The sequence below is a fragment of the Cephus cinctus genome, unplaced genomic scaffold, assembly GCF_000341935.2.
Source record: "Cephus cinctus unplaced genomic scaffold, Ccin1 Ccin1_scaffold1223, whole genome shotgun sequence".
Taxonomy (NCBI): domain Eukaryota; kingdom Metazoa; phylum Arthropoda; class Insecta; order Hymenoptera; family Cephidae; genus Cephus; species Cephus cinctus.
In genome coordinates, this window is record NW_014333681.1 from 42,774 (window position 1) to 66,290 (window position 23,517).

General features: G+C 41.2%; 2 protein-coding genes and 1 pseudogene across 6 annotated transcripts in view; 1 reads left to right on the plus strand and 2 right to left on the minus strand.

The window, feature by feature from the left end:
* Window positions 1–129: 129 nt before the first annotated feature.
* Window positions 130–13,794, minus strand: LOC107272667. Of its 4 annotated transcripts, none has more exons than XM_015750052.2 (7): window positions 12,827–13,794; window positions 3,306–3,561; window positions 1,888–3,184; window positions 846–1,521; window positions 635–767; window positions 387–568; window positions 130–315 (listed from the first exon to the last, which is right to left on the minus strand). In XM_015750052.2, exons 2-7 carry the CDS (start codon window positions 3,544–3,546, stop codon window positions 247–249), a joined length of 2,598 nt encoding a protein of 865 aa, XP_015605538.1. In that variant the 5' UTR covers window positions 3,547–3,561; window positions 12,827–13,794; the 3' UTR covers window positions 130–246. The 4 variants fall into 4 exon arrangements, with proteins under 4 accessions (XP_015605538.1, XP_024945743.1, XP_024945742.1 ...); XM_025089975.1 differs by lacking the exon at window positions 12,827–13,794 and adding an exon at window positions 9,378–9,488; XM_025089974.1 differs by lacking the exon at window positions 12,827–13,794 and adding an exon at window positions 4,133–4,880.
* Window positions 5,250–23,517, plus strand: part of LOC107272666 (rho GTPase-activating protein 20) — a 96,757-nt gene continuing 78,489 nt past the window's right edge. Inside the window, exon 1 of one of the 2 annotated variants that reach the window (XM_025089973.1) lies at window positions 5,250–6,017. In XM_025089973.1, coding sequence (XP_024945741.1) covers window positions 5,814–6,017 — 204 coding nt within the window. In that variant the 5' untranslated portion in view covers window positions 5,250–5,813. The remainder of the gene's footprint in view (window positions 6,018–23,517) is intronic. The other variant, XM_015750048.2, reaches the window with a different exon arrangement.
* On the minus strand, window positions 10,288–12,311 carry LOC112495096 (annotated as a pseudogene).

Consider the following 23,517-nt stretch of genomic DNA (forward strand, 5'->3'; position numbering starts at 1 on the left):
ACATGTGTGTCGTGATTGGCTAAATCATTCTGGCACAAATAATTCTTACAATTTAAACATCCTGAAATATTTAGTCTATTTACCTTCAGTGAACAACCCAGTTGGACATTCTATACCCCATTTACTATCAGCTGGCATTTATACAACAGGATTTCGGTTGGTAAAATTAAATTAGTTTTATTCTTTATATCTTCTAAAATTACATAAACTATTTACGATTAAAAAATCGATTTTCAGATCGCCTAATTAAATTCTATCTTTTAAAAAATTTCGTAGTCTTTTCTGAGTTTCATTTTCTGCTACTTCTTGCCGTACCTATAAATAACGTAGGCTTTGTAATATCAAATAGAAGTAATTTATAATCAAAACGAAACATTTGTATAAACCTTAGCCAACAATGGTCCAGTTAATTTCTCCATATTCCCTACAGCATCCTCTTTCTCTTCCGGAATCTTCTTCAAGGTGTTTGACCTTAAGCACATAGTACCCTTAGTCAATATCTTTATACTATCCTGGGACAAGACCGGCGTGATCAAAGCAGCAAGCGGAGTTCTTTCCTTGACCAATCCTTTTCCAAAAAAAGAGACTTATATAATTAAAAAATAATAATAATTAAAAACACACCATAATCAACCTTCTGTATTAATTTTTCTGGTCTTCAATGAGGCACACATTTGTCCAACCAAAATTCTCTGAGTATTCGTCATTCTGCGTAATATAATCCGATCAGGATCCAAATATCCAGTATCCTGTATCACTTTCCATGGCTAGAAAAACAATAAAATCAACCAATTTCCAAGTAGCGTCAACAAGATAAGTGTTGGATATTTAAATCTCTACTATACCTTGAATTGACACTTCGGCGAAGACGGCCTATCTCCTGACGTTATCTTCAAAGACGCCTGACTTTGCATACCAATGTAACATGAACTTCCGGCCTTCGAAATACTTCCAAAAGTCATTACGGAATCCCTGACCCTTGGTCTTATTACATTTCTCGAGTTGACGTCATCCTCAAATATTTTTCTTCCATTCCCAATACAGGTAGACACTTTTTCAGGATTGAATTTGCCTCTCAGACCCCTTTCCTGGAGCAGATTTAATTTTTCTTTTGGAGCTTCTAATTTTTTTCTAATTCTTTGATCCGTTCTCGCTCTTATCTCAAGATTCGTCTTAGGTACTGATGTAATATGTCTTCTTAGTTTTATACGTCCCTTTGATAATGGCTTCTTGTGATTAGCATTGTCCCTTCCGCTCTGACGTTTCTTAATAATTTTAGTAGTAGCTTCTTTTCTGGAATTCTGACTATTCATTGCTTTCTGTTGAATCTTCTTCATTATGTCATCTTTATTAGATCTAAATTTCATCACGAGATCCTTGGAATCCATTATCAGCTTCTTGTCAACCATTACCTTTCCATGGTTCTGCGACAATGATAAGTCCTGAAACGGTTCCTGCTTTACCGACACAGGTGGTAATTTCCATTGAGTCTCGACAGTTGATGTTTCAACTGGTTCTTGTCTGGAATGAAATTAATATCATAAACTCAGCGACCCCTATACGCATATTACCAGTGACCTTAAATACTCATGAAAGCAAGAAAGAAGATACATGAATGTAAGAAATTAACAATCAACATCGCTACAGGTGAAATCCATAAACGATCAGTCGTAATGGAAACAAATTAGTATTTTTATCTTATACAGTAATACACAGTAGATAAACAGCACGTTCCGAAATTCACTGCCCGTACTAAAAGTATCAGAGTCCCTGTCTAACTGCATTCGATAGAGTGAGACACAATCATGCCCGTCATACTGGCAGTGAATTTCAGGAGGATGTACCTAAAAGTCGCATGAATTGATGAAGCCCAATGCTAACCTTTACCTGGCATAAGTATCATCGAAGTCAAAAGTCTCTTCTTCCTCTTCAAGTTCCTTTTCATTAATCCAATGATATTTTTCTTTCAGACTCGTAAAAGTGTCTACCTTCTCCTTGATCTTCGACGTAACCATTTTGTTAGGCTCTACGAAGAGATTGTTTCGTATTTCCATGACAAGAAGATCCAAACTGGGCGCCGGTGGCATTTCGAGGGTCATGGCTACCAGTTCCTTCTCCAGCGATCTTTCTAATCTCGGGTCAATCTCATCTAATACCGTAGCCTTAGAAATTACAAAGCTTTCTGGCGAGGAAACCAAAGGTTGTCCCGACAATGATTCCATAAAGAGCTGAATGTCCGGCTTCATTACCATTTGACGTATCTCATCAGGATCCTGAGCCGTCTGTATGATCCTCATCATCTTTTTCGGATTCACGCGTTCAAGAACATTCAGCACAGAATGGACCAGTGCTTGAATTTGATTATTAACCAGAATTTCCACAGTCTGACATTCCTTGCCTCTCAGTTTAAAGTTCCTTATCGGTGAATTCAAATATATGCATCTTCGATATTTTCGCGTGACGTCACTACCCGGACTGATCGTACCAGAAGTCACGGAATTACAAGAATTCGTACGGTCACCGTTAAACATTTTTTCAAATGGAGATCTCACGCTGCAACACCTAGATGTCACTTTTAACGTTCTGCTACTTGGCTTTATGCTTAAGATTTCACCATTTTCTTTGTTTCGACTTTTCAGCACTGTGACACCCCCCTCGAATTTGCACTTTGATCCAAAAATCGATCTGGACGGACTCCTGAGATTGGATGGTCGAAATATTTCGACAGAACTGCCAGCCGCGACGCTAGCGACATCTTCGTTGTCGTCTAACCGAAACGACAGACTTTTCGCGTCCCATTGCTCGATATCGGTGTCCGTCCTTAACCTTATTTTTCGGGATCCTTCGGCAGTGCCGTGTTTAACTCTGAGTTCGTGTGAGGGATCCAAAATGGAATAAACGTGCGGAGGTATAAGTGGCATTCTTCCTAATGAATTCGGTATCATTTTTCTGTGTCTCTCGTTGGCCCACAAAGCCATTCCTACGTCTGCATTATTTTCTACGTATCGCTGATACTTCATCTGGAACTCCTTCATTGTCTCGTGCTCCTGGGTGACTCTGCGTGGATCTTTATGGAATCTGAGTGCCTCTGTAAGATCCTCATTGACATCTATGTCGTGTCTAACATCCACCACGTAACAAGGCAGCATGCTGTTCCAGGGACCGGTGAAATGCTTTCTCTTACCTGAACCAAGGTAGGCAGATAAGCAATGTTTTCTGTGTGTGCTAAGAATAGGAGTAAAAAGATAACTGTGTACCATATAACTACTACTACTGTCAGTAATACGTCTAAAAAACTGACTCACCTTCTTCCAGTAGTGACGTCACGGGTCTAACTGCATTGCTCGTTGATTCTAGGGATTTAGGACTGTGAGCAGTTAATAGGTGAAGACATAGTACTTTTTCGGGATCCAGTTCGCCATTCGTAAATAGCATCGCCCGAACGTCTTCGTACGGATCTTTGCTCTTGTTTGAATTTGACAGGATACTTTCTTTTATTGCTCCAGTGGAGTGATAACAAAAGCCAGGATTGTGTGTCTCGTACATTCTTACGTCTAGGGCCTTTGATTAGAAAATTTTTCGATTATAGTTACATAGATTTTTATTATATATTTTAATCACAGTGCGTCCTCATGAAAAAATTAAATTTTGCTATTGGAATGTATTTTTTGGGACTTGTAGGTACTTGGTGGTCAAAGCCAGAAACGTTTGAGTATCTGATCTAGATAAATTCTTATCTTTTCCATAGAATATCTAGACATGCATATATAAGGGAGACAATTTATTTCGAATGTGTCAAAGGTATATGCGTATTGCGTATATGTGTCTTGGTTGATGTATCATTGCATTAATTTTTTTATTTTATATTTTACGGGTATCATTTTTGAAAACCATCCCGATGCTAATGCGTCTCGTTATCTCAGTGTCTATGGACCGGAAAGTAATACGTTCCTAGATACTTTCGTTTTCTAACTCTCACCGGCGGCTCATCTGCAATGGCCGATGTAATTAATACATACGTTTACATATGTATATTCCCACGCATCGTTATATACAGAAAATTCAATATTTATCCTTCCTAACTTTGTGCTCGCAGAATATATGCTTTTTGAATCAGACGGTGGGGTCTTACGTCAGAGCCGGACGACAGTGGCGCCACTTCGTATTTCTTGTAACGCTTACGAAAACGCTGTCTAGCCGTGTCGAACATTCTCACGTTTGATTTTTCGTCAATTTTCAAAATTGCCATTTCACGCGCCAGCTTCTGTCGGCCAATTTCGTTCCTCTTTGTGAGTTTATTCTGTAGCGCGATTCCCACTTTCACGAATGTATTCATAACCGCGACGAATTTTGTACACTTGACACGTATACTCGAAAACACAATGAACAGGTGAGGAGTCGCGAGTGAAATGTCCGGGGCGACGCAACGGAAATTAGAAATATGAACGAATGATTATTGTAATTGAAACGTTCCTCGAATTTCTAAGTAACTAAGATTAGCCATTTTGTATAAATGGAAGATATAAACGATTAAAGGTTAAACGTATATTGACAGGATAAAAAGTACAGACGCTCAATGGTATTTCATTTATTTTCACAAGAAATAATAATAAATGAACACAGAACATTCCATTGGTAATGAATCGACGTTCTACGGACGAAAAATCGACTTTTATAAATCTCTCACAATAAACTCGCGCATTAAAATAACGACCTTTCATCTATAGAAATAGAATAGCATACCCCGACCTCGTTTCTAGAATCAAAACCTCAATCAGTAGTCCTTCCGACAGTCCACACAGGAAACCTTACAATGACTCAACATCCAGTGGATAAAAGTAATTCAAAAGTATAATTTTCAAGCACCGTATCTTATTCCAATACAGTAAAGAAAAAATGCACAGCCACAAGACAACCGCACACAGTACTATTAATAGATCTCGATAACCGTCACTCTTGAATAACGATTCGCAAAGCATGGCCTAAAATTCGAATTCTCAGTTTTCAAAAATCACTTGTTCGTTTAAACAGGAATTGAAGTTAAGAAAAAAACAAAATTGTTCAATTCCCATTGTCAGCCTCCGGAGCGTTAACGGAATGTTTGGGTTTGTCTGCTCGCAACGATGTCCCCACGTCTTCGTGTATCTCCGGTAGCGTCCGCGTGTCGGGCAGTACATCAGAGAATGGCCGTGCGCAAGTGAGAGCGCGCAGGAGTTTGCCGATTGAATTTCAGTCGAAGCGCGCCAGTCAAACCGAGCGCCAGCTGAATTCTACATTCTCCTTTTCTTGGTGGAGCAGCATTGGCTGCGTCCATTCTTCGGTCGTTAACGCATATTCTCTTTGCGATATCGCAGTCGGCCTATCGGTATACGTTACGGTGCACTGTTGTGAGAATAAAAAACAAAAGTGAGTAAACTAGTAGCAGCGAGAGCCTGAAAACGGTTGCACTGCGGGGGACTTGTTGCATACGCAGAGAAGAACGTGTGTGATATGTGATTTTGTTGGAATGTGTTGCTCGCATGCCGGCTTGATATTTCAACCTCCTCTGATCAGTGTTTTACATAATACGACGTGTGTAGACAACCGCAAATAATATTTGGTTAACCGACAGAGCCACGGACAATAACAATACAGTGATTTAACAATTGTAACCTCTCGTTACGGGATATTCGTATAAATTGCGATCGGTGAATTTTCATGTGATATTCGCGTGACAGATGAATTCTTTTAAAGTGTCAACGAAGATGATCTGTTTCGCGGAGCAGTCCACGTAACCGGTCGAGAGAGAATAGAAAGGCAAAGAGTTGATAATAATGTCACTGAGAATGGAGTTCAACGGTTACAGGAATACGGGACCTCGTGTACGGGATCGTCGTCGTGCGGAATTAGGCAGGAGACTCACCAGAAGATTGTCCCTGGTGGCAAAGGTGCCTGCCGCCATTCTTCACAGAGCAAGTCCGCCTGAACCTAAAGCCATCGAGATAACAGCAATTGGACCGGACAAGACGCAACTGACGGTGAGTAGAATTGAACTTTTTTCTTTTATTATTTTAAACGTGCCAACAGTTGCTTTTCCAATCGCACGACTTTTCCCGCCTTAACTGTGGACACGTGAGAATTGAACCATGGCCACCATATATGAGTGCTCGTTTGACATACACAAATTCCACGGTAGAAATCGAAACTCGTCAGGTTCGATAATTTATGTAGCGAACGTGTCAGGTATTTATGTACCTACACGGGTACCAACTTTGTATATTGATATCAGTGGGTACCTATATACATATATACATATGTTTGCATATGACTATACACATATGGGACCATGGACACGCTCTTAACACGACTTTACAGCCTTGCTGTTTTGAAGTACAGTCAGTCTGTCAGTTTGTACGCATACGACAAGTCACGTTCACACAGGTTCGTGCATTTATGCACTCGTGCAGTCGTTCGGTATATGTTGGCACCCGTGGGATTTGAATGACGTACAATAAAAAGGTGATAAAAAATCTCGAATACGTGTTTACATGCAATTTTTAAAATGGATTATAGGAGTTGTAACTTTTTTCAAAATTTATCGCACCGGGGTTGGCACTTTTTTAATGTAATCGACGCGGGAAGAAAGTATGCATGCGGATGGACGCTTTCTATACGTTAACGTCAGTGAAACGTTTTGACGGTTGAATTTCAATGGCGCTTCTTGCGCGTCGAACTCTTATTTATATCTGTAATTAACGCTCTAACGAGAAGCTGAATTATTAGGAGGTTGTAATCGTGATTGAAATCTATACGCGTGCTCGGACACGAATTATGCGCATGCAAGTACCAGTAGAACTGCAACCACAATAAGATTGAACTTTGAATCTAGGGAATATTTTTTCTGTCGAAAAAATTACTAGATCTGTTCTTAGGAATTTTTATCGACTCTGGGTATTGTTATTTGCTGCTAATTTTGCATCAATCGTTTATATACGTATATTCCATTGACATATCGATTGACTCCTGTCATTCTCCCTTTGTCAACGTTAAATTTAGCATGCAGCCTAGTTTCTCCGTTCTGCCTATTTGGAATGCCAATGCAGCTCTCGTTACCGGGCGCAGACTATAGTCCCCACGTTTGTCTAACGTTGTCTATAGTCCGTACAAATAATTCGACGAAAACCTCGTTGATTTTTATTGATCCACGTGAAACGTAATGTGAAAATATAACGGGCAGTGAAAGTGATGCGCCATTGATGCTTCTGGATGTATTTATCAAGCTTTGATTAGTCGGTACCGATATACTGGCTGGCACAATTATATCTTGTACGTGTTGGACGAGCGAAGAGGTCGTTATATCAATTACTTGGGGGCGCGTATTTGTGCGTGCTCCCTACGCAATGTACATACCAAGTACAACCATACAACACAGTCTATCTCTAATATTATCCGACATAGCCATGAATCAGAGTTAACCGAAGTCCCTAGCCAAAACAAAGGAGTCATTGTTGCATCGTTGCGCCACTTACGTCTCCGGACGCGAACTATTACGTGACAAGCAATTGATTTTTTCCTCGCGATTATCGTTCGATGATTTTTCTCTTTTACGTCACAATAAAAATTACAAATGGCGGCTCTTCGACTACCGGTATAAAAATGTCATCGTCGCTGACACCGGGAGAAGCGTTAATGTTTACCGACGCATTTAATGGGTGAAAAAAAAAAAATTTACCGTTGACTATTTAGAAAGAATCTGTTTGTTCACTGTAAATTTAGCGTCACTGATAGTTTTCGGAGAGTATCATCAGGTCGTCTCTCCGTGAAATGGGCCTCCTGCTCTGATTGGCAAAGTCACGCTGTCTTATGCCCACTTCTCCGAACGAATGTCCAAACGTGTGTTATGTGGAAAACAATGGACTCCGCGTTTGGCTTAATTTTTTTTTTCCTTGTCTCTCTCTCTCTCTCTCTCTCTCTCTCTCTCTCTCTCTCTCTGTGGCTTGATCGCGAAAAAGGCTAAGTAGCGAGATGAAAAATATTACAGTTATCTTTTAGGTTAGGTTAGGTTGAGACACCCTGGTTTTTATACTCTCTCGACAATGACATACTCTCCGGGTTGTAAACTCGCCTTTATGCAATAAACGATTAGTCCTCGGCGCTCTCAATGCGCGGTTTGAGTACTGTAAAGTCAAATATATATGTGATTTTAATTTCATTATATATACATAATGAAATTGAAATCACACAATCACGCTCTTAATGGTTCTTGCCAGGAGTACACTTTACTTTGCAATTCACACAGTTTCGCGAGTGACGTATACTTGCGAATTGATGTCACTGGCTACGTACTGTAAGTACCAAGCGACATTTTTGACATTTTAACTGCGACCTACGAGTCTTTTTTTTTTTTTTTTTTTTCCCCCCTATACACAAGTATTTCCAATCACGGTACGTGAGTTTGCGTAAATCTAAGTGTTTCGCCTGATTCACGCGATTTTACACTTTGTCCGTAATCTATGGGATTGCATTGAAACGTCTACTCGCGCTGCGAAACTATACTTGCGATAATCGTTCTCGTTCCACTTATTGTCAGTGAGCATCCGCTCGAATGCTCATGGACTTTTGTAACGGCCAGTAGAATTGAAAAAAAAATGTATCGGTACGGTGTACAAAGGAATTTCTACATTTGTCCCACGGCGGCCATATTGGATATATGTATTTTAAAAAATTCACAATAATCGGAAAATTGAATTTTTTTTTTATTTTATCAACAAAATCTGGTCGGTGTAGAAAAACTTTTTTTTTTTTTTTTTTTTTTTGTAAATCATACGTCAAATTCTGTACCAGGTCACGTGCCCATTTGTACCGTTGCAGAAGATATTACGGGTTCTTCCGGTTTCTGACAGGTACACGAGTTCAGATCTTTTAAGATAAATTGTACTTAGGGAAATATTTACGGGGACGAAGATTAACCAAAAAAAAGAAATACATAAAGATTGCAAGGTCAGATTTTTAAGGTTTCCAGAGAACTTCCAGAATCAGCTAATAAAAAACCGGTGCCTCCTCGTCCGCCATGTTGGACCGGACGTTGAACGGATGCCGGTCCTATCCTTTGGCATTCCTTCCGACATACTTTTCTGACTCTTCTCTCTCTCTCTCTCTCTCTCTCTCTCTCTTTCAATCTGTACGTTTTAGCTGCAGTTACACGATAAACCAACTCTCACCGCCATTACGCTATCACTCTCGTAACATTAACTAGCAAAATACATAACATATCGATTCACGTAACTGACGACTCCCCTAATACATCACGTACACAATAGCAAGCAATAAAGATTCATTTGTCATGCTGGATCGCGATCAAGTTGGCACCATGAAGAAAATGAAAAAAAAAAAAAGACCTGTACAACGAATCATTCAGCAATGTCAACTAGTCTGGGGCGTCGCGATGCAGATCTGTCTGATACGTCTTTGCGAAAACTTTCCAGCCTGTTGTTTACGAAACTGTCGCCATTGCTACTTTTTAGCGTCGTCAAGTCCTCCACAGTCTGGTGCCACATGGAAGCCACCCGTAAAGCCCGTTCCGTAGAGAAAGTCGCAAAGATATATCATAGAACTTCCATTGTGGGTGAAACACTCGGTACATTTTAACGGGGCTAGCATATCCATTCGATGTACCATATCTGTGTATACATGTCCAGTAACATTGCGATTCCCATTATCAAAATGGCTCTCTCGGCGATCGCGTTGCGGCACCTTTCGATTCCGAGGATGTGATTCATAGCCGAAGTAACTCGGCAGTGCTTTCACCCCGGATTGCGTCAGACGGCGGTAACGCCAAGCGAACGGTCCAATCGATAGATACGTTAAAACTTGCAAACTCGTCCCGATGGTCGCCAAAAACCGTGTTGTCAAGCGGAGCAAACATCTGCCTGATATTTACAGTAGCTACCGTTAAGCGACGATAGGATGCGCGACCGTTGTATATTAATAGGAAAAGTTGCGACGGTGCCGCCATCTGTGTCGACGGTGACGGTACTACGGAATTGAATATATCCTCGTCCTATGTCTCCGGTGCAGCGCCCTTATCTTCAATTGTACTTTATTAGCGACACAGTGATCCACGTGATCCACGATCGTCCGATTGACTGTGGACGATTGGGTCAATGCTCGTGACGCAATATAACCGTCAGCTGCGCCGAGTAGAGAAATACTTTCCGTCGCTCTCGGATCGAATCGCCGACCAATTTACGGCGCTCGCCAAGCAAACGACGTCGCGGCGACAGTCGGCTATAGTTAGAAACGCACCGTAACAGTGGTTGGTTATTGCGCAACCCGGGGAAGTTTCACTAAGGAGGCTCGACCTCTGGCTCCGAGGGGTCGAGCGGCGATATAAATAAACAGTCGCCTCTGGATCGCCCCATGACGATCGGCCCTGAGAACGCTATAGGCACCAGATGCATCTTCTGCTTGCATAGACTCCTGATCCTGTCGATACCCTCCTGTCTGTTCTCACCGTAGCGACTTTCCCAAGCGTCCAGCAGCCTGTTGTAGTAGCGTGGCGCCTCGAAGAACTTGTGATAAACGTGAGTTTCGCCAGTTGGAAAAATCCTTTGGAAATTTTCTACCTGAGTCAATTCGTCCTCGTATCGCACCAGGTGTCTCAGGTCGTCGCGGGTCAACTCCTCCAATATGGCTTCCTGGTAGTCCTCGCGATTGATCTTGGACGTGAAATTACTCTGCTTCGTCTTTTCCAACATAGTCAAGCTGATGCTGTACATCCTGTGGTCCTGGGTCAGGATGCTGCTGTACTCCTTGGCCAATTGACGCGTCTGGAACGTACTGAGGTTGCTCGGTATGTGATATCCTGCCATGTTCAGGACGTTCCTCACCAGCGGCCCTTTAACGGCCACGTCAAGGGGGGTTTCTATGTGCAGCGACGGGACTATGTTTACTTCCAGCAACCAGGGACGACAGTTCTCATCGAGAATAATGTCAAAGCCGTATAACTCGTAACAGGAGTAACCCGAGTTTATATTTTTCGTAAAGGCGGTACTCATGTCGCTCTCCGCTGATATCAGTGTCTTTACCACTATGTCGTTTATGCCCTGCCAAATTTGGCTGGTGTCGATCCTATCGGATTCCAATGAACGCCAGAGACTCTTGAAGGACCATTTGTGTCCTCGGCAGGAATCGAATCCACTGTCGGACACGTAACTTGGATTTTGCTTGTTGATGCTCGTGTTGGTTAGGTGCATGTACCTGTCGCTCAAGTTTGACGAATCCGGAATATATTTGACCGATGCAAAGCGGACCAAACCTTCTCTGTACACGTAAATTCTCAGCGGGTCGATGCTGGTCACTAGCACGTAAACGCGTAGATCGAATTTTGATCCGTTTATCAATCGAGGATTCGTTATGTAACGCTGGACCACTACCGAGTGCCATTTTGGAATGTCCCACCACTGATCGGTCACTCTGACGCCTTGGCCACGTGCGGACGAAGGTGGCTTTATTATCCATACTCTGCCTACGTCACGCTGCCAGTCCGATTGGAACTTTTTCATGTCGCCCGGAAGCAGGTAGGTGCGCGGCAAAAAGTCGTATTCCTTCCTGCCGAATCGCTTTCGCATACGACTCACGTGGCTCCAGAGATGATTTTTGTATCCGACGTTGAACGAGCCGGGAAAGGAATTTATTTTCTGGTGGGTTTTCAATTTACGAAAATTCGCCGGATCACCGAGACTTGCGTTCCACATTCCCGACCAGTCCGACGTATCGGTCGTCAATTCGAAACCGGACTTTATCAACGTGCGAATTACAACTCTCGGCGAGGACGGGCTCAGCTTCCATTTCAAAAATCTTCGGATCTTCCACGGCAATTTTTCTTTGCACTCGCAATCGAACGAGTGAAATATCACGTAAGGAGCCACGTACGGGAAGAGGCTGCGTCTCATGGGAATTAAGGGATCCACGCGGTCGCCATCCCCGACGATGACGTCATCGTTGAATTTATCTTGGCTTATAACCTTTTCAATTTCCCGCCTTTTGTTCAGTCTCATGTACTCCGTCAACTCCGTGTACCATAACCACTCGTTGATCTTGTTGCCGCTGTCAAACGTGAAATCCAAAATCCCATCGCTGGTACAGGTCGATGAATGTTGAAATTTTTTATTTATGTTTTTTTGATTTTCCCGATCTTTTTGATTATTCATTTTACATCGGGACGACGATTTGATTTTACGCGCGATTTCATTTTTACGATGTAACGCAGGGACTGACAATTTTTTTTCTTAGGTTACCTTCGCGAACACTCTCGATATCTCGATCGGATATCGATTGCGATATTTAATTGGAGCTAATTTCACAGCGACAAAATAGTACGGGCTAATTTATACGATATGAAGTTATCGAATCTAATGGCGATTTATGTTTGCGTCTAATAGCACGTGTTACGCAAGTCTCTGTATGCTATGGGAGAATGTTTTTTTTTTTTTCTGTACGCTTATGTATTACCTATATACGTAAATTCTTATTTATCTATATATGTATATGTATACCCATTGGCCAGTGCACACGAATGGCGTCACTTTCAAAGCTAATTTCATTCCCCTGTAAAGCAATTACGATAACCACCACACGGTATCCCCTTTATTCCATTAACGTATACTACGCAATTCCACCTCCGGCCGGGTCTTTTGATTGGGTCGGAATTGCGGGAATATTTTTGTATCCGATCGACGGAAAATCGATGGTCGTTTTTTCTTTTTACCATCGACGAAATTTGTTTTTAATTAACGCAAAATGGGCGTTTATACTTTTACGAACGTACGCCGACGTATTTACATACCTTGTTCGCGATAACTGTGCGGATGATTTAGTGTCAAAGACATATTATAGATGGCAGCACGTGTTTTCGTAACGAACAGTTATATTCAAACGACAAATGGAATGACGATCGTCAAAGACCCTAAATGGTCTTTCGTGAAGGTTTTATGATTTTATTTATTTTTTTTCATTTTCACAAACGACCTACAGGTAAGCGGCGTCCTCGAGCACGGACGATTTACGCGTAGCGATTAAGCGTCCCGACGCCACTACAAAGTCGCGTTACGCCTGGCAATTTCTCGTTTGCCTCAAGTTTACACGTAGTCCCGAGTCACTCGCCGCGATTGCGAGATGCACCAAAGTTCTTTTTTTTAATTTTTTTTTATTTTTTTATTTTTTTTCTTTACGTACAAATGTCTCCGCCGCGAACACTGTGCAGATATTTACTGTCAATCGCAAACTCGCAAAATCGATAACGGAGAAGCGCAGTGCAAATATTAAAATCATATTTGCACGTTTTTCCACGGCCGCGAGTCACCGTCGAATGTCTGCCACTGGCGTGAGCACGGAGATTTGCGAATAACATTTGCCGCGCTTGTATACGAGTGCGAATTATTTGCACGCTCGTAAGAAAATTAACTTCGGACGACTCTGAAAAAAACAAAAAACAAAAAAAAAATCCCAGTCTCACGTTGCACACGGAAAGTCAAAGAAATATTTTCGGGTTGTAAAAGTGCAAAAATTTGCAATTAAAAATTTGCAATATCAACCGGGTCTATTTACGTATTCTCATACGTCATGTCGATCACCACATACGTGAACGCCCCGTGCACGATAACCCAAGTAATCAAATCATCCTATAACAATATAACATACATGTATAGACCATCCCATATACTGGGTGTGCAAAAATAATAAATTTCGCACACGATCGTATACCCGATCTGTATGTTCTTGTCGTTAAAGTATCCCATGAACCCTGAAGATACGCAACAATGGAAAGTGAAGTGTGTAAGAAAAATTTTTTTTTGCATAAAAATTTCAAAATTGTCGACCAGACCGTGCAGCGGCGACTCCGAGTCTCTGATGAAGCTCGCTTGTGCAATAAGAAAAGACAGGATCCTTGAAGCGTCCGGTGGGACAATAGTTCTCCGTATACCTTTGCACAGCATCTCCGGTACGTCTTGACGCGGCCGTGAAGAGTACGCGGGAAAATGGGTGTAACGTGTATAATATCAAGCGTGCAAATATATATATATATATATATACACACACATAAGCAATCACGTCGCATTGTCTGCCGATGACAGAATTGTCCTTCGAGATGATACCGCTTATTAACTGGCGTTGATCTTGTCTTGATCTCCCGAGCGGAACAACAGGTTCTGGATGAGATGAGATCTGAATTTTTTTTTTAAAATGATGCTCAAAAAAATTTTGAGAATACTTTTTATTCACAACTGTACAAGGGATACGATGCTCGGAGAAGTAATTTTGAATTTGGCGCCTTTTTCCAATGGAAATTAAAATCTGACGTTTCCTATTGGTCCTCGATTCCGCGTTGGGGATTCGACGATAACGATCCTGTATTGGCGGCACGTTTCACCTTCCGAATACGACGCGGGGAGAATGGAGAATTTTTATCGAATGGAATTGATATCCTTTTCCGATGAATAATCATGTGTGTATATATGTATGCTAATGGCAGATGTAACGTAAAATTATTTTCACGTGCTGACGGGTCGTGGGTGACTGGGATTTGTTCGTCAATGAATTTTACGTGCTTTCAGGTTATAACGTGTGATCGTAGGTCTTGCGTGTAATTATAATGAATATAAGTGTTATTTAATGGTGAATTATTCTATGCTGCGTCTGAGAGAATTTTGTCAAGGCTGCTTTGCAATTAGCGGCAGTATATATATATATATATTGTTTGAATCGTTTAGATACAGTGTTCATACACTAGGATATATATATATATATATATATATATAGGCTCTCTGAAGAAGTTGACACAATTTGACGAAGCTGCCGGCAATCTCTCCCCATGTTGAGACAGACGATCGGCTCCAAGGACGATCGTAGTAGAAGCAAGAAGCGCTAAATACGCACAGAAATCGATGACACGTAGATCTTTCCATTTACGCGTTAAATCATTTACCCAGGTTCAATGTAAATAGCCGAAACCGGTATCTCGGCGTATAGTGCAAGAGAACGGTAAAGTCCTGTATAAATTTACAGAGTGCGCTATCGGTATAAGATCCGTATCAGTTCCATATGTTATATATATATATATACACGCATAAGAAAACAAGAATAACAAGTAACGCAGGTGGAATCGCAACGATCTTCGGACTTTCCTGCAGTTGCAATATCAAATATGCAGGTGCGACTGAACAGTCGCGCGGGAAGCAGTAGTGGCCTTTTGACGTATACGAAAAGTCACGCGTCAGGATTCTTAGGTGGCGTGAAAAACATGCGTGGGCGACCGAGAGCCATATGAGAGATTTACGTGCGGAAGGTCTCCAGTGCGTCAAGGTCCATCAGCAGTTGCATATATATATATATATATATATAGCGTAAGGCAGGTCGAAGAATTTGTATGCAAATGCATTATGCATTCTGGCCATAGTCCATCCTCATTCCAGACGTATCAATTTCTTCCGCGAAAATTCTTTATATACAGGGTGGCTAATTTATAGGGACCGGATCGATTATTTCGTAAACGAAGCCAGACGTAATATATTAGGACGTAGCATTGTTATTATTTTGCGGGCAAAATTATTTTCGCCAGATATAAAAATCCTTGCGTACAGCCACGTGGGTTGGCGTGTGAGTCGCTCTTTGCTAATGTGGATCGTTGATGATAAACGATGAGGCGTAGAGTCATTCGTTCTTCGAACGTATGACTATCGCGGCTGACCTTGAAAAACTTCTTGAAAAGTCGACGCGCGACTCGAGCCGTTCGCGCCCGGCTGAGTCTCGGTGGCCAATTGGTGCGTCGGGATCAATTTATTCTAATGACATTCCTGCGGATATACAACGTGACGCATCGTTCGGCGATTCGTTATTATTTATTAATCAGTTCGATCTTAGAACTTTGATTTTTCGATCGACCGAAGACCACGCACTATTTTGTAAGCACCGCGCCGCACGTTCGAGCTATATGGGGTGTTCGCAAATCAGATTGAACTGGTGTACCGTGTGTGGAATGCACGTGCGTTTATTCGCCGATCGATTCGATCGATAAGGATATTGCGTATGGATATAGAGGGGATCTTTATTAGATTCAGGGGACTCTTTTGCATTGGGATGCATAAGAAGTTGGCACTTGGAAAAAAAATATTGCCAGGGTGGACTTTAATTGTTGCGTAATGCGCGATCGAGTATGAAATTAATTTATTGATTTTTTTAAATTGGCGAATCACTGCGTGACAAGTGAACTGGCTAACAATGGGATCGATTGTTGAAGCTGGTCGCGGCGAATGAGAAGCGACGAGATCCGAGAGAACGAGGCAAAGGAGTCGGTGTCCGATCTTTATCGGGACTCTGTGACTTTGCGATTTTACATAATGGCGAAGAAATGAAAACAAAAAAATTCGCACGAGCTTCAACGTCTATTACTTTATTGTGTCGACCTTGTGACAGATAATCGTTGTTGTCGGTACCGATCCCTTCGATTGCCATTGTAGATTGAACGCGGATCGGTGAAATTGCGAGGGAAGAAATTTTATAGAATTTTGCACTTTCAAAATTCCCGCGCGAATTATTACGCACAATGCCCGAAGGTCGTGTATAGCTGTATATGCAGAGTTGTTCGATGCGTAGAACCGCGGGCAATCTCCTGTCCCTGTATTACTCATAATCAGTGAGTTAATGACCGCTGAATCTCATTGTGACAAAACCGTGAGAATATAAGAATGAAAATGGGGCGAATAAGGTAAAAACGTTTACATCGTATAAAACTTTGAAAAATATAAATTTTATATACATATATATATGCACAATGAGCAGCTGTCAATTGTCAAATACGCCAGGTATCTTTATCGGTAATGATAAATTTCGTGTGAACAAGCCTTTAGGGTTCTTTCACAAAGTTAATAATAATAATAATAATTTCGTTCCTGTCCTTGAATTTTCTCATCTGCTCTCATCCCTTGCATATTATAATTTCTGTCTTGTTCGCACTATACCGATCTCTCTCTCTCTCTCTCTCTCTCTCTCTCTCTCTCTCTCTCTCTCTCTCTCAAGCAAACGACCAGTCTCCGCCTTCATCTTCCTCCTTAACTCTTGCCCGACTCTCCCCAGCTAATTGCGCGGCAACGTGTTATTAGTCGAAATTATGATCTTGCGCAATGCTAATGATAAGATACTTAAGATACGCGCGTACACCTTCGGCACTGTGGTTTTCAAGATAGAAGATCGAGAGGCGGAGGAAAAAGAGAGAAATGAAGAAAAAACAAAGTAACAAGAGACTCTCTTGCATATTTCTCTTGATTTCTTTTCTATTGTCTCTTTCTCGTCTACGCGCGTATACGTATCTCGTCTCTCTTTTATTTCGTTCAGTCTCCAATCTTCTACGCAGCGCCCTATGCCTGCACCCAATGTGTCCGTACAGGTTAGGTATCCGGTTGATGATTTCTCATTACTCGATCCCGATAATCCCTCGAGACTTTATTCCTCGCCGACTTTGAGAGAGAGAGAGAGAGAGAGAGAGAGAGAGAGAGAGAGATCCTCTCTCGTATCCACACCGTAGAATAAAAGATCCTTTCACCTGGCCGCACCGTGGAATAATAGAGAATGAGTAACGATGACACGCCGTTGCGAAAAAGCTTCTCCTTGCAGCCGTCGCGGCAGCACCTTAGCATACACACAGACGGCCATACGATTTATACGACAACTCTTAGAAAAGTAAATAGAGCGATTTCTATAGCGCGCAGACACTTAGGCACGTGCCTCGCGATAACTTCCGTGAAAATTCAATCTGAAATTGTTTTCTAGGTAAACCATAACCGAGTGTACGTTATGGGTTAGGTAGGTAGGTTAGGTACGGTTCGTTCGCGCCGCATGGTAGAGACGAATGGATCCTTTGTTCTGTACTTAATATTTTTATTTCAAATTCATTTTTTCTATTCTAACGTGATTTCTACGTATTTAATATCATTTCTATCCTTTGTCTTCATCGGTTTACCAGTTTTATACTGGATCGGATGAACGGTTACGTTTACATCAGAACCAGATCACACCTTACCAGGTCGCTGGTTCGCCTCGTGGCACGATTCTCGCTGCACTCGGCGATGATGTCACAACGCGAAAATCTCGAGCTAATACGTCGGCTCCGTAGCGCTGACATAATTTCTACTGACCACAAGACTTTACCGACACCCGGTATATCCTCTTATTCCGGCAAAGTAGGTGGACGAGAGTCACCTGGGAATGGCAATGGAAGCCAAACTGTCATGATAATAGCGTTTTCCAAAGGGACACATATACGCGTGATTGATCGATTTATAATTTTTTTTTTCGTCATCTCCTTTTTTTTATATAGATCCTATTGAAAATTTTGAAAAATTAAAAAAAAATTTTTTTTTCTCCTCACCTTTCAGTTTCATTTACTACAGTCCGGTATATGACTTCCCGTCCCGATGCGGTTATTGGCAAGGTATAAAAAAAAAAATTTGCAAAGTGCATTCGGAAATCACAATGGCGAATTACGAATTCGCGAACGGCTTATGAATGACGGATACAAGGCGAATAATATTTTGCAAGTGGGTGTCGCTACTTTCACCATTATCGTTAACGGTATCCTCACGTATCCTAATTTTACCTTTGCGCGACGCTGTGACGCCTTCCTTCCTTGTGACGGCCTTCGTCACGAATCGATACTTTGCTTTACATATATTTACGTACGATATGTATGTAGGACTGGTATTGGCCGTTATACAGAAATATTATGTATACGGCTTACGGATTATGTGATTAACATTTGTACAGTATTTTTATCATAGTGACTTTTATCTATGGCGAAGCACTCCGCCTAAGTGAGAATCGGCATTGGAAAGTATATAGGAATAATGTATAAGGCAGGGTCGAAAGTTAATTTGCTCATTTTAATGTACATACGTGTATTTACTGTGTTGTAATGATATTTGCAAAAATTCTATGGCGATACGGGCGAATAATTTTTTTTTTTAGTGCAGATTATTTTTGCGAGACTCTATACACTGGATTTACATACATTTGGTATCGTTTGCAAGGACGGTAACGGGGTTCGATCGTACTCCCATTGAATGCGAGATCGGCGTTCGGAAAGTTTGCGAATTTTTTTTTTTTTCGCCAGAAGCGTTTAGAAATTCGCGTAGGTGTTTCTGGCCGGTAGGCGAGTCGTCAATTGTAAACGCATCTGTGTCGCTCGGTGAATTCGCCCGGGTGTCAACTTTCGTTGACTTTGACGATGACTTGATTTTTGAAATTTTTTTTTTGTCTTGAATTTAAAAATTTTTTTTTTCCAAATCGCGCGCGTCATCCTTACTCGAATTTGTATCTGCGATACAGTAAAATCGATCGGGCGGAATTGATTTTGGATCTTGAAGGCTGACAAGTAATCGGACACGTTTCGAGTTTATGGGCGATTTCTCAATAAAAATCGTCGCTTTTGCAAAAGGATTTTGGAAACGAAAAGAAAAAAAAAAAAAGAAAGTGAAACCGACAAAAGTGAAAATTGTCTAATCGTCCAAATAAGAAAAATTACTTGCAACGTAAATTAGCTTGGGTCATTTTTTCCTCAATGTCGGTTCACACCCAGCGACATTGTCGCTGGCCGAGCTCCTCGTTTATTTATCGTGGTCGAATAGAAACGCCAAAACAAGTCTTGGACAATTAATTATCACGGCTTTCTTTCGTAGCCGCTTCTGTCCTCGACGATCCAGCCGGGAATCTGCGCGATAATAACGCCCGACACGTGTAAAATTGGCTCAATTAGCCCTGCATCTCGTGGCGGATCGAATTGAACAATTAACCCGCGGATGGCGACGTAGTCGTTTATTCCCGAAGGGTTTCAGACACTTGATTAGCTGCATGTAAACGCGCCCATAAGGAATTCACAGGACAGTAAACAAAGGAAGAATAAAAAAGATATTATCAACATAATACCAATCACCCATTAATGTGAAAAAAAAAAAATTTTTATATCATAAACTACCCGAGACAGATATATATAAGGTAAAATTATTTCAAAATAAAATTTTTAATTAGATGATGCCACTTAATTGGATATAGTTAATATGAAAAATGCATCTACGCCCATTTTTGATATTTCAAACCCAACCTTATCCTATTCCTTTTCCCTGCCTTTCGCCTCAATTCATTCGGCTCATGATTCATGGAACCGCGTGGGCTGCGATTTTGGCAGCGAAAAAAAAAAGTATCCCTGTCGCCACATGCGATTCGAGCCTACGCGAAGCAAATCAGCAAAAGGTGACAGTTCGAGAGACAGGACCGACGATTTGGCAAGGAATCGCGTACATAAAAGTCAAATCGGCCAAAAACCCACGATTCAATGACGATTTTACGTTCAAAGAGCAAAATAAAAAAAAAAAGAGGTAATACGAAATAAAATCATATACACGAAAATTCATTGATTTCCTACGAATGACTCATGAGCTTCAATGAAATTCCAATAACTTCGACGATCCCCGTCCGTCCTACGAAACCATCATTAACATTTTGTTTACGAGCTTCCGAACATGGAATCGGCGACTCGGTCGGTCGTTCGTCATCGCCGTGTAGCGATGACGTATCGTCCTAGGTATTTATTTAATTCGCGATCGTAGACCGACGTGGATCACTGACCCAAAATTTTCATTTGATAATTAAAAACTTTTTTCATTTCAATTACATCGATTTTAATATCAATGCCGGGTATAATTATCGCATGATTTACGATGATCTATATTTATCTATAATAGCAATGATTCAGTGCCCATATATATATATGTATATGTATATATATATATATATATATCAGTGCTACAATTTACCCACACAACTTCTCAGGTGTCCTTGTAGCCCGCGGGGCCTGTCTCGCCTTTTTCGTCAGGAGTACCAACCTGGTGACCTACACGGCGAGTGGGCGCTTTACTGTTATGCGCCAATTAATATCATCACCTTGTGCGCCTGTCACCTTGAGAGACCCCCGTGACGTCATAGAAGTAAAAAGACACTGACAGACACAACAACAGATAGGAACGACGGTGAGAAAATTATGTGGGAAAAATTTTTTTTTTTCAATTTTTCCGAAAAGTTCGAAATATGAAAAAAAAAAAAATTGCACTAATCGTCGACGAAGCATGATTTCGCAAGAGCATACGGGAACCCACGCAGTCATTAGATTCTATTTTGTCATCGAGCAGCGGAAGTGCCGCGGAATCCGCACTTCCCGTAACCCTTCCTAAACAATATCCCGTATTCAAACTTCCCGCCTAGAATTCCTTTTTTCTCTCTTCGCCGTCGACATTCCGCACTCGCAGTTGCGCAACTCGCAGTACAAAGAAAAACATTCACGAGGAAACGCAAAGGCGCGTCTCCTAGTGTCAAATCTTTTTTATTCTTCTTTTCCTCACCAATTACTATTTCGTCTTCGAAAGAAGCACGTTGCGCCCGAGCGATTCCGCGCGCGACGCAAACTTCGAATCTGTCAAGTCGGGTGACTCGGGGAAACGACAGGATGTTCAGGATTATGGAAAATCCGGTTGGATACCTGAAAATACAAAATCATTCCGTCGCCCAAATAATTATCGCGCAGGCCCGTGCAAAATTTTTCTTCGCCCTACCTACAACGTCCAAAATACTCGTTGCGAACTCCAATTGAACTATTTTTTGCCAGAACGTACCTCGGACTTCGCGATACACATGTTTTATACATCCTGCGAATTCTACTATTCGTTTACTGAATGCTAATCTTTTTGTTCTTTCTGCCAGTCCGGCAGCGATCTTCGATCACTGTATCGTACGTGTATACCGTATATACGTATACGCATATATATTTCTCTGTTAGGTTAGGTTAGGCCTGAATTCTTATACGTCTATCCTAATGTCCATTTATTCGTATAACGCAGTCATCGTGGCTTCGCTATTGCGAACCATTGTCAAAATCACTGTGAAATCCTCCGTTCGCTCGGCCACTGCCGATGCAAGCTGGATCCAATGTTTAGCGAAAGGTGTGCGCGGACACCGGTTGCGGTTCGGCGAATCGGTTCAGCCGTTCGAACATGGGCGAGGCAAAGAAGCTGTTTTACGTGTGCGTTGACACGTGCGATGTAACCATACCTGTGTGTATATGTATATATTTATATAGGAATCGTATATGGACGTGGGACTCGGAAAAGTGTGTATACGAAAGCTGAATAATACTGGACGTTTCGAAAGCAGTCTGGTCCAGTGCAGTATTGGAAGTTTGTACGAAGAAAAAAAAAATGGCTAACGTATATGGAAGAGTGATAGTGAAAGGTACGAAGATGAGTCAGTTTTAAACGATAGAATTCTTGTGACGTGTGACGGTATGAATTAATGAAAAAAAAATTATTTTCTGTTTTTATCAATTTTTTTTTTTTTATATATATATATATATATGTATTACGCGGTATTTTAGATAATTTTGACTATTTGATATTCAAAAATGTCCCGCTCTTGAACGATATTTCATATACTCGTGAAATGCATATAGGCATATGTTGTACTTGTGTACGTTTGTTTAGTGTAGACATGGTATAGTTTCTGTGGCCTTCGGTCACTGTTACATGACAGTCGCGGCTCTCGATATGCTATAGTGACTTGAAAGAATATTGTGCTCATCCAATTATTATTTTCAAAAATTACACGATCATATTGTATATATACGCATAGCACAGTAGTACTTGGTCCGTGTTATCAGTTAAGAATGATACTGATAATTTTTGCTTTTATAAAATTTTCTTTTTTTATTATACTTAATTAAACCAACACGTTATGAGAACCACTGTTCGATCTCTTACCAAGCAAGCGTAACGTCTAGCAAGTGTCTGGTGACGAAAGATGATCGAATATAATGAAATCAATCGTGAGAACCGTCATTAGGCCGGCAAATAGTTGCTGCCAAAAAGAAAAGAAAAAAAAAGAAAATTAAAAAATTTTTTGGAAAATTCATATAATTATTTATTACGTCCATCGAAGACAAACCAATATGAGAACCACTGTTCGATCTCTTACCACGTGTCACGTCAGTCAGCAAGTACCTACTGGGAAGAGAAGAATCGCAAGCGGAAGGAATGGCCCAAGGGTGACGGGACGACGAATGCTGGTCCAAACTTCGTTTATCATAGATAGAGAATAAACGGGAGCACAGGCCATAATCAGAGCAGGCATCGTCAGGCTGCAATCGTTCCATTTCAATCCCCATTGTCAAGTACCCTTTAAAGTAGTCATTGCGCAAGCGCAACGAGTTCAAATCCTATTGGCCAGAATTGGACTGTCCGATTAACGTACTTACCGACGGGGTAAAGCAAATTTTATATTCATACAGTTCGACCCTACGTATAACCTTATTAGTAAGATCATTTATTAGTAAGATCTTATTTATTAGTAAGATCAGTCACTATCAAGTGTACGTATATGCATATATATAATTTTCATTTTTCATCTTTGGCAACACTGACTATTTTAATTTCCCCGTACATT

What these genes read in the sequence shown, in the direction of transcription:
- LOC107272667 (XM_025089974.1), bottom strand. Translation starts at nt 4,336, where the DNA reads ATGAATACATTCGTGAAAGTGGGAATCGCGCTACAGAATAAACTCACA. An exon ending in TTCGATGATACTTATGCCAG is followed by an intron (nt 1,522 to 1,887) that starts GTAAAGGTTAGC and finishes ATTTCATTCCAG; the next exon opens with ACAAGAACCAGTTGAAACAT. An exon ending in CGCCGAAGTGTCAATTCAAG is followed by an intron (nt 768 to 845) that starts GTATAGTAGAGA and finishes TTGTTTTTCTAG; the next exon opens with CCATGGAAAGTGATACAGGA.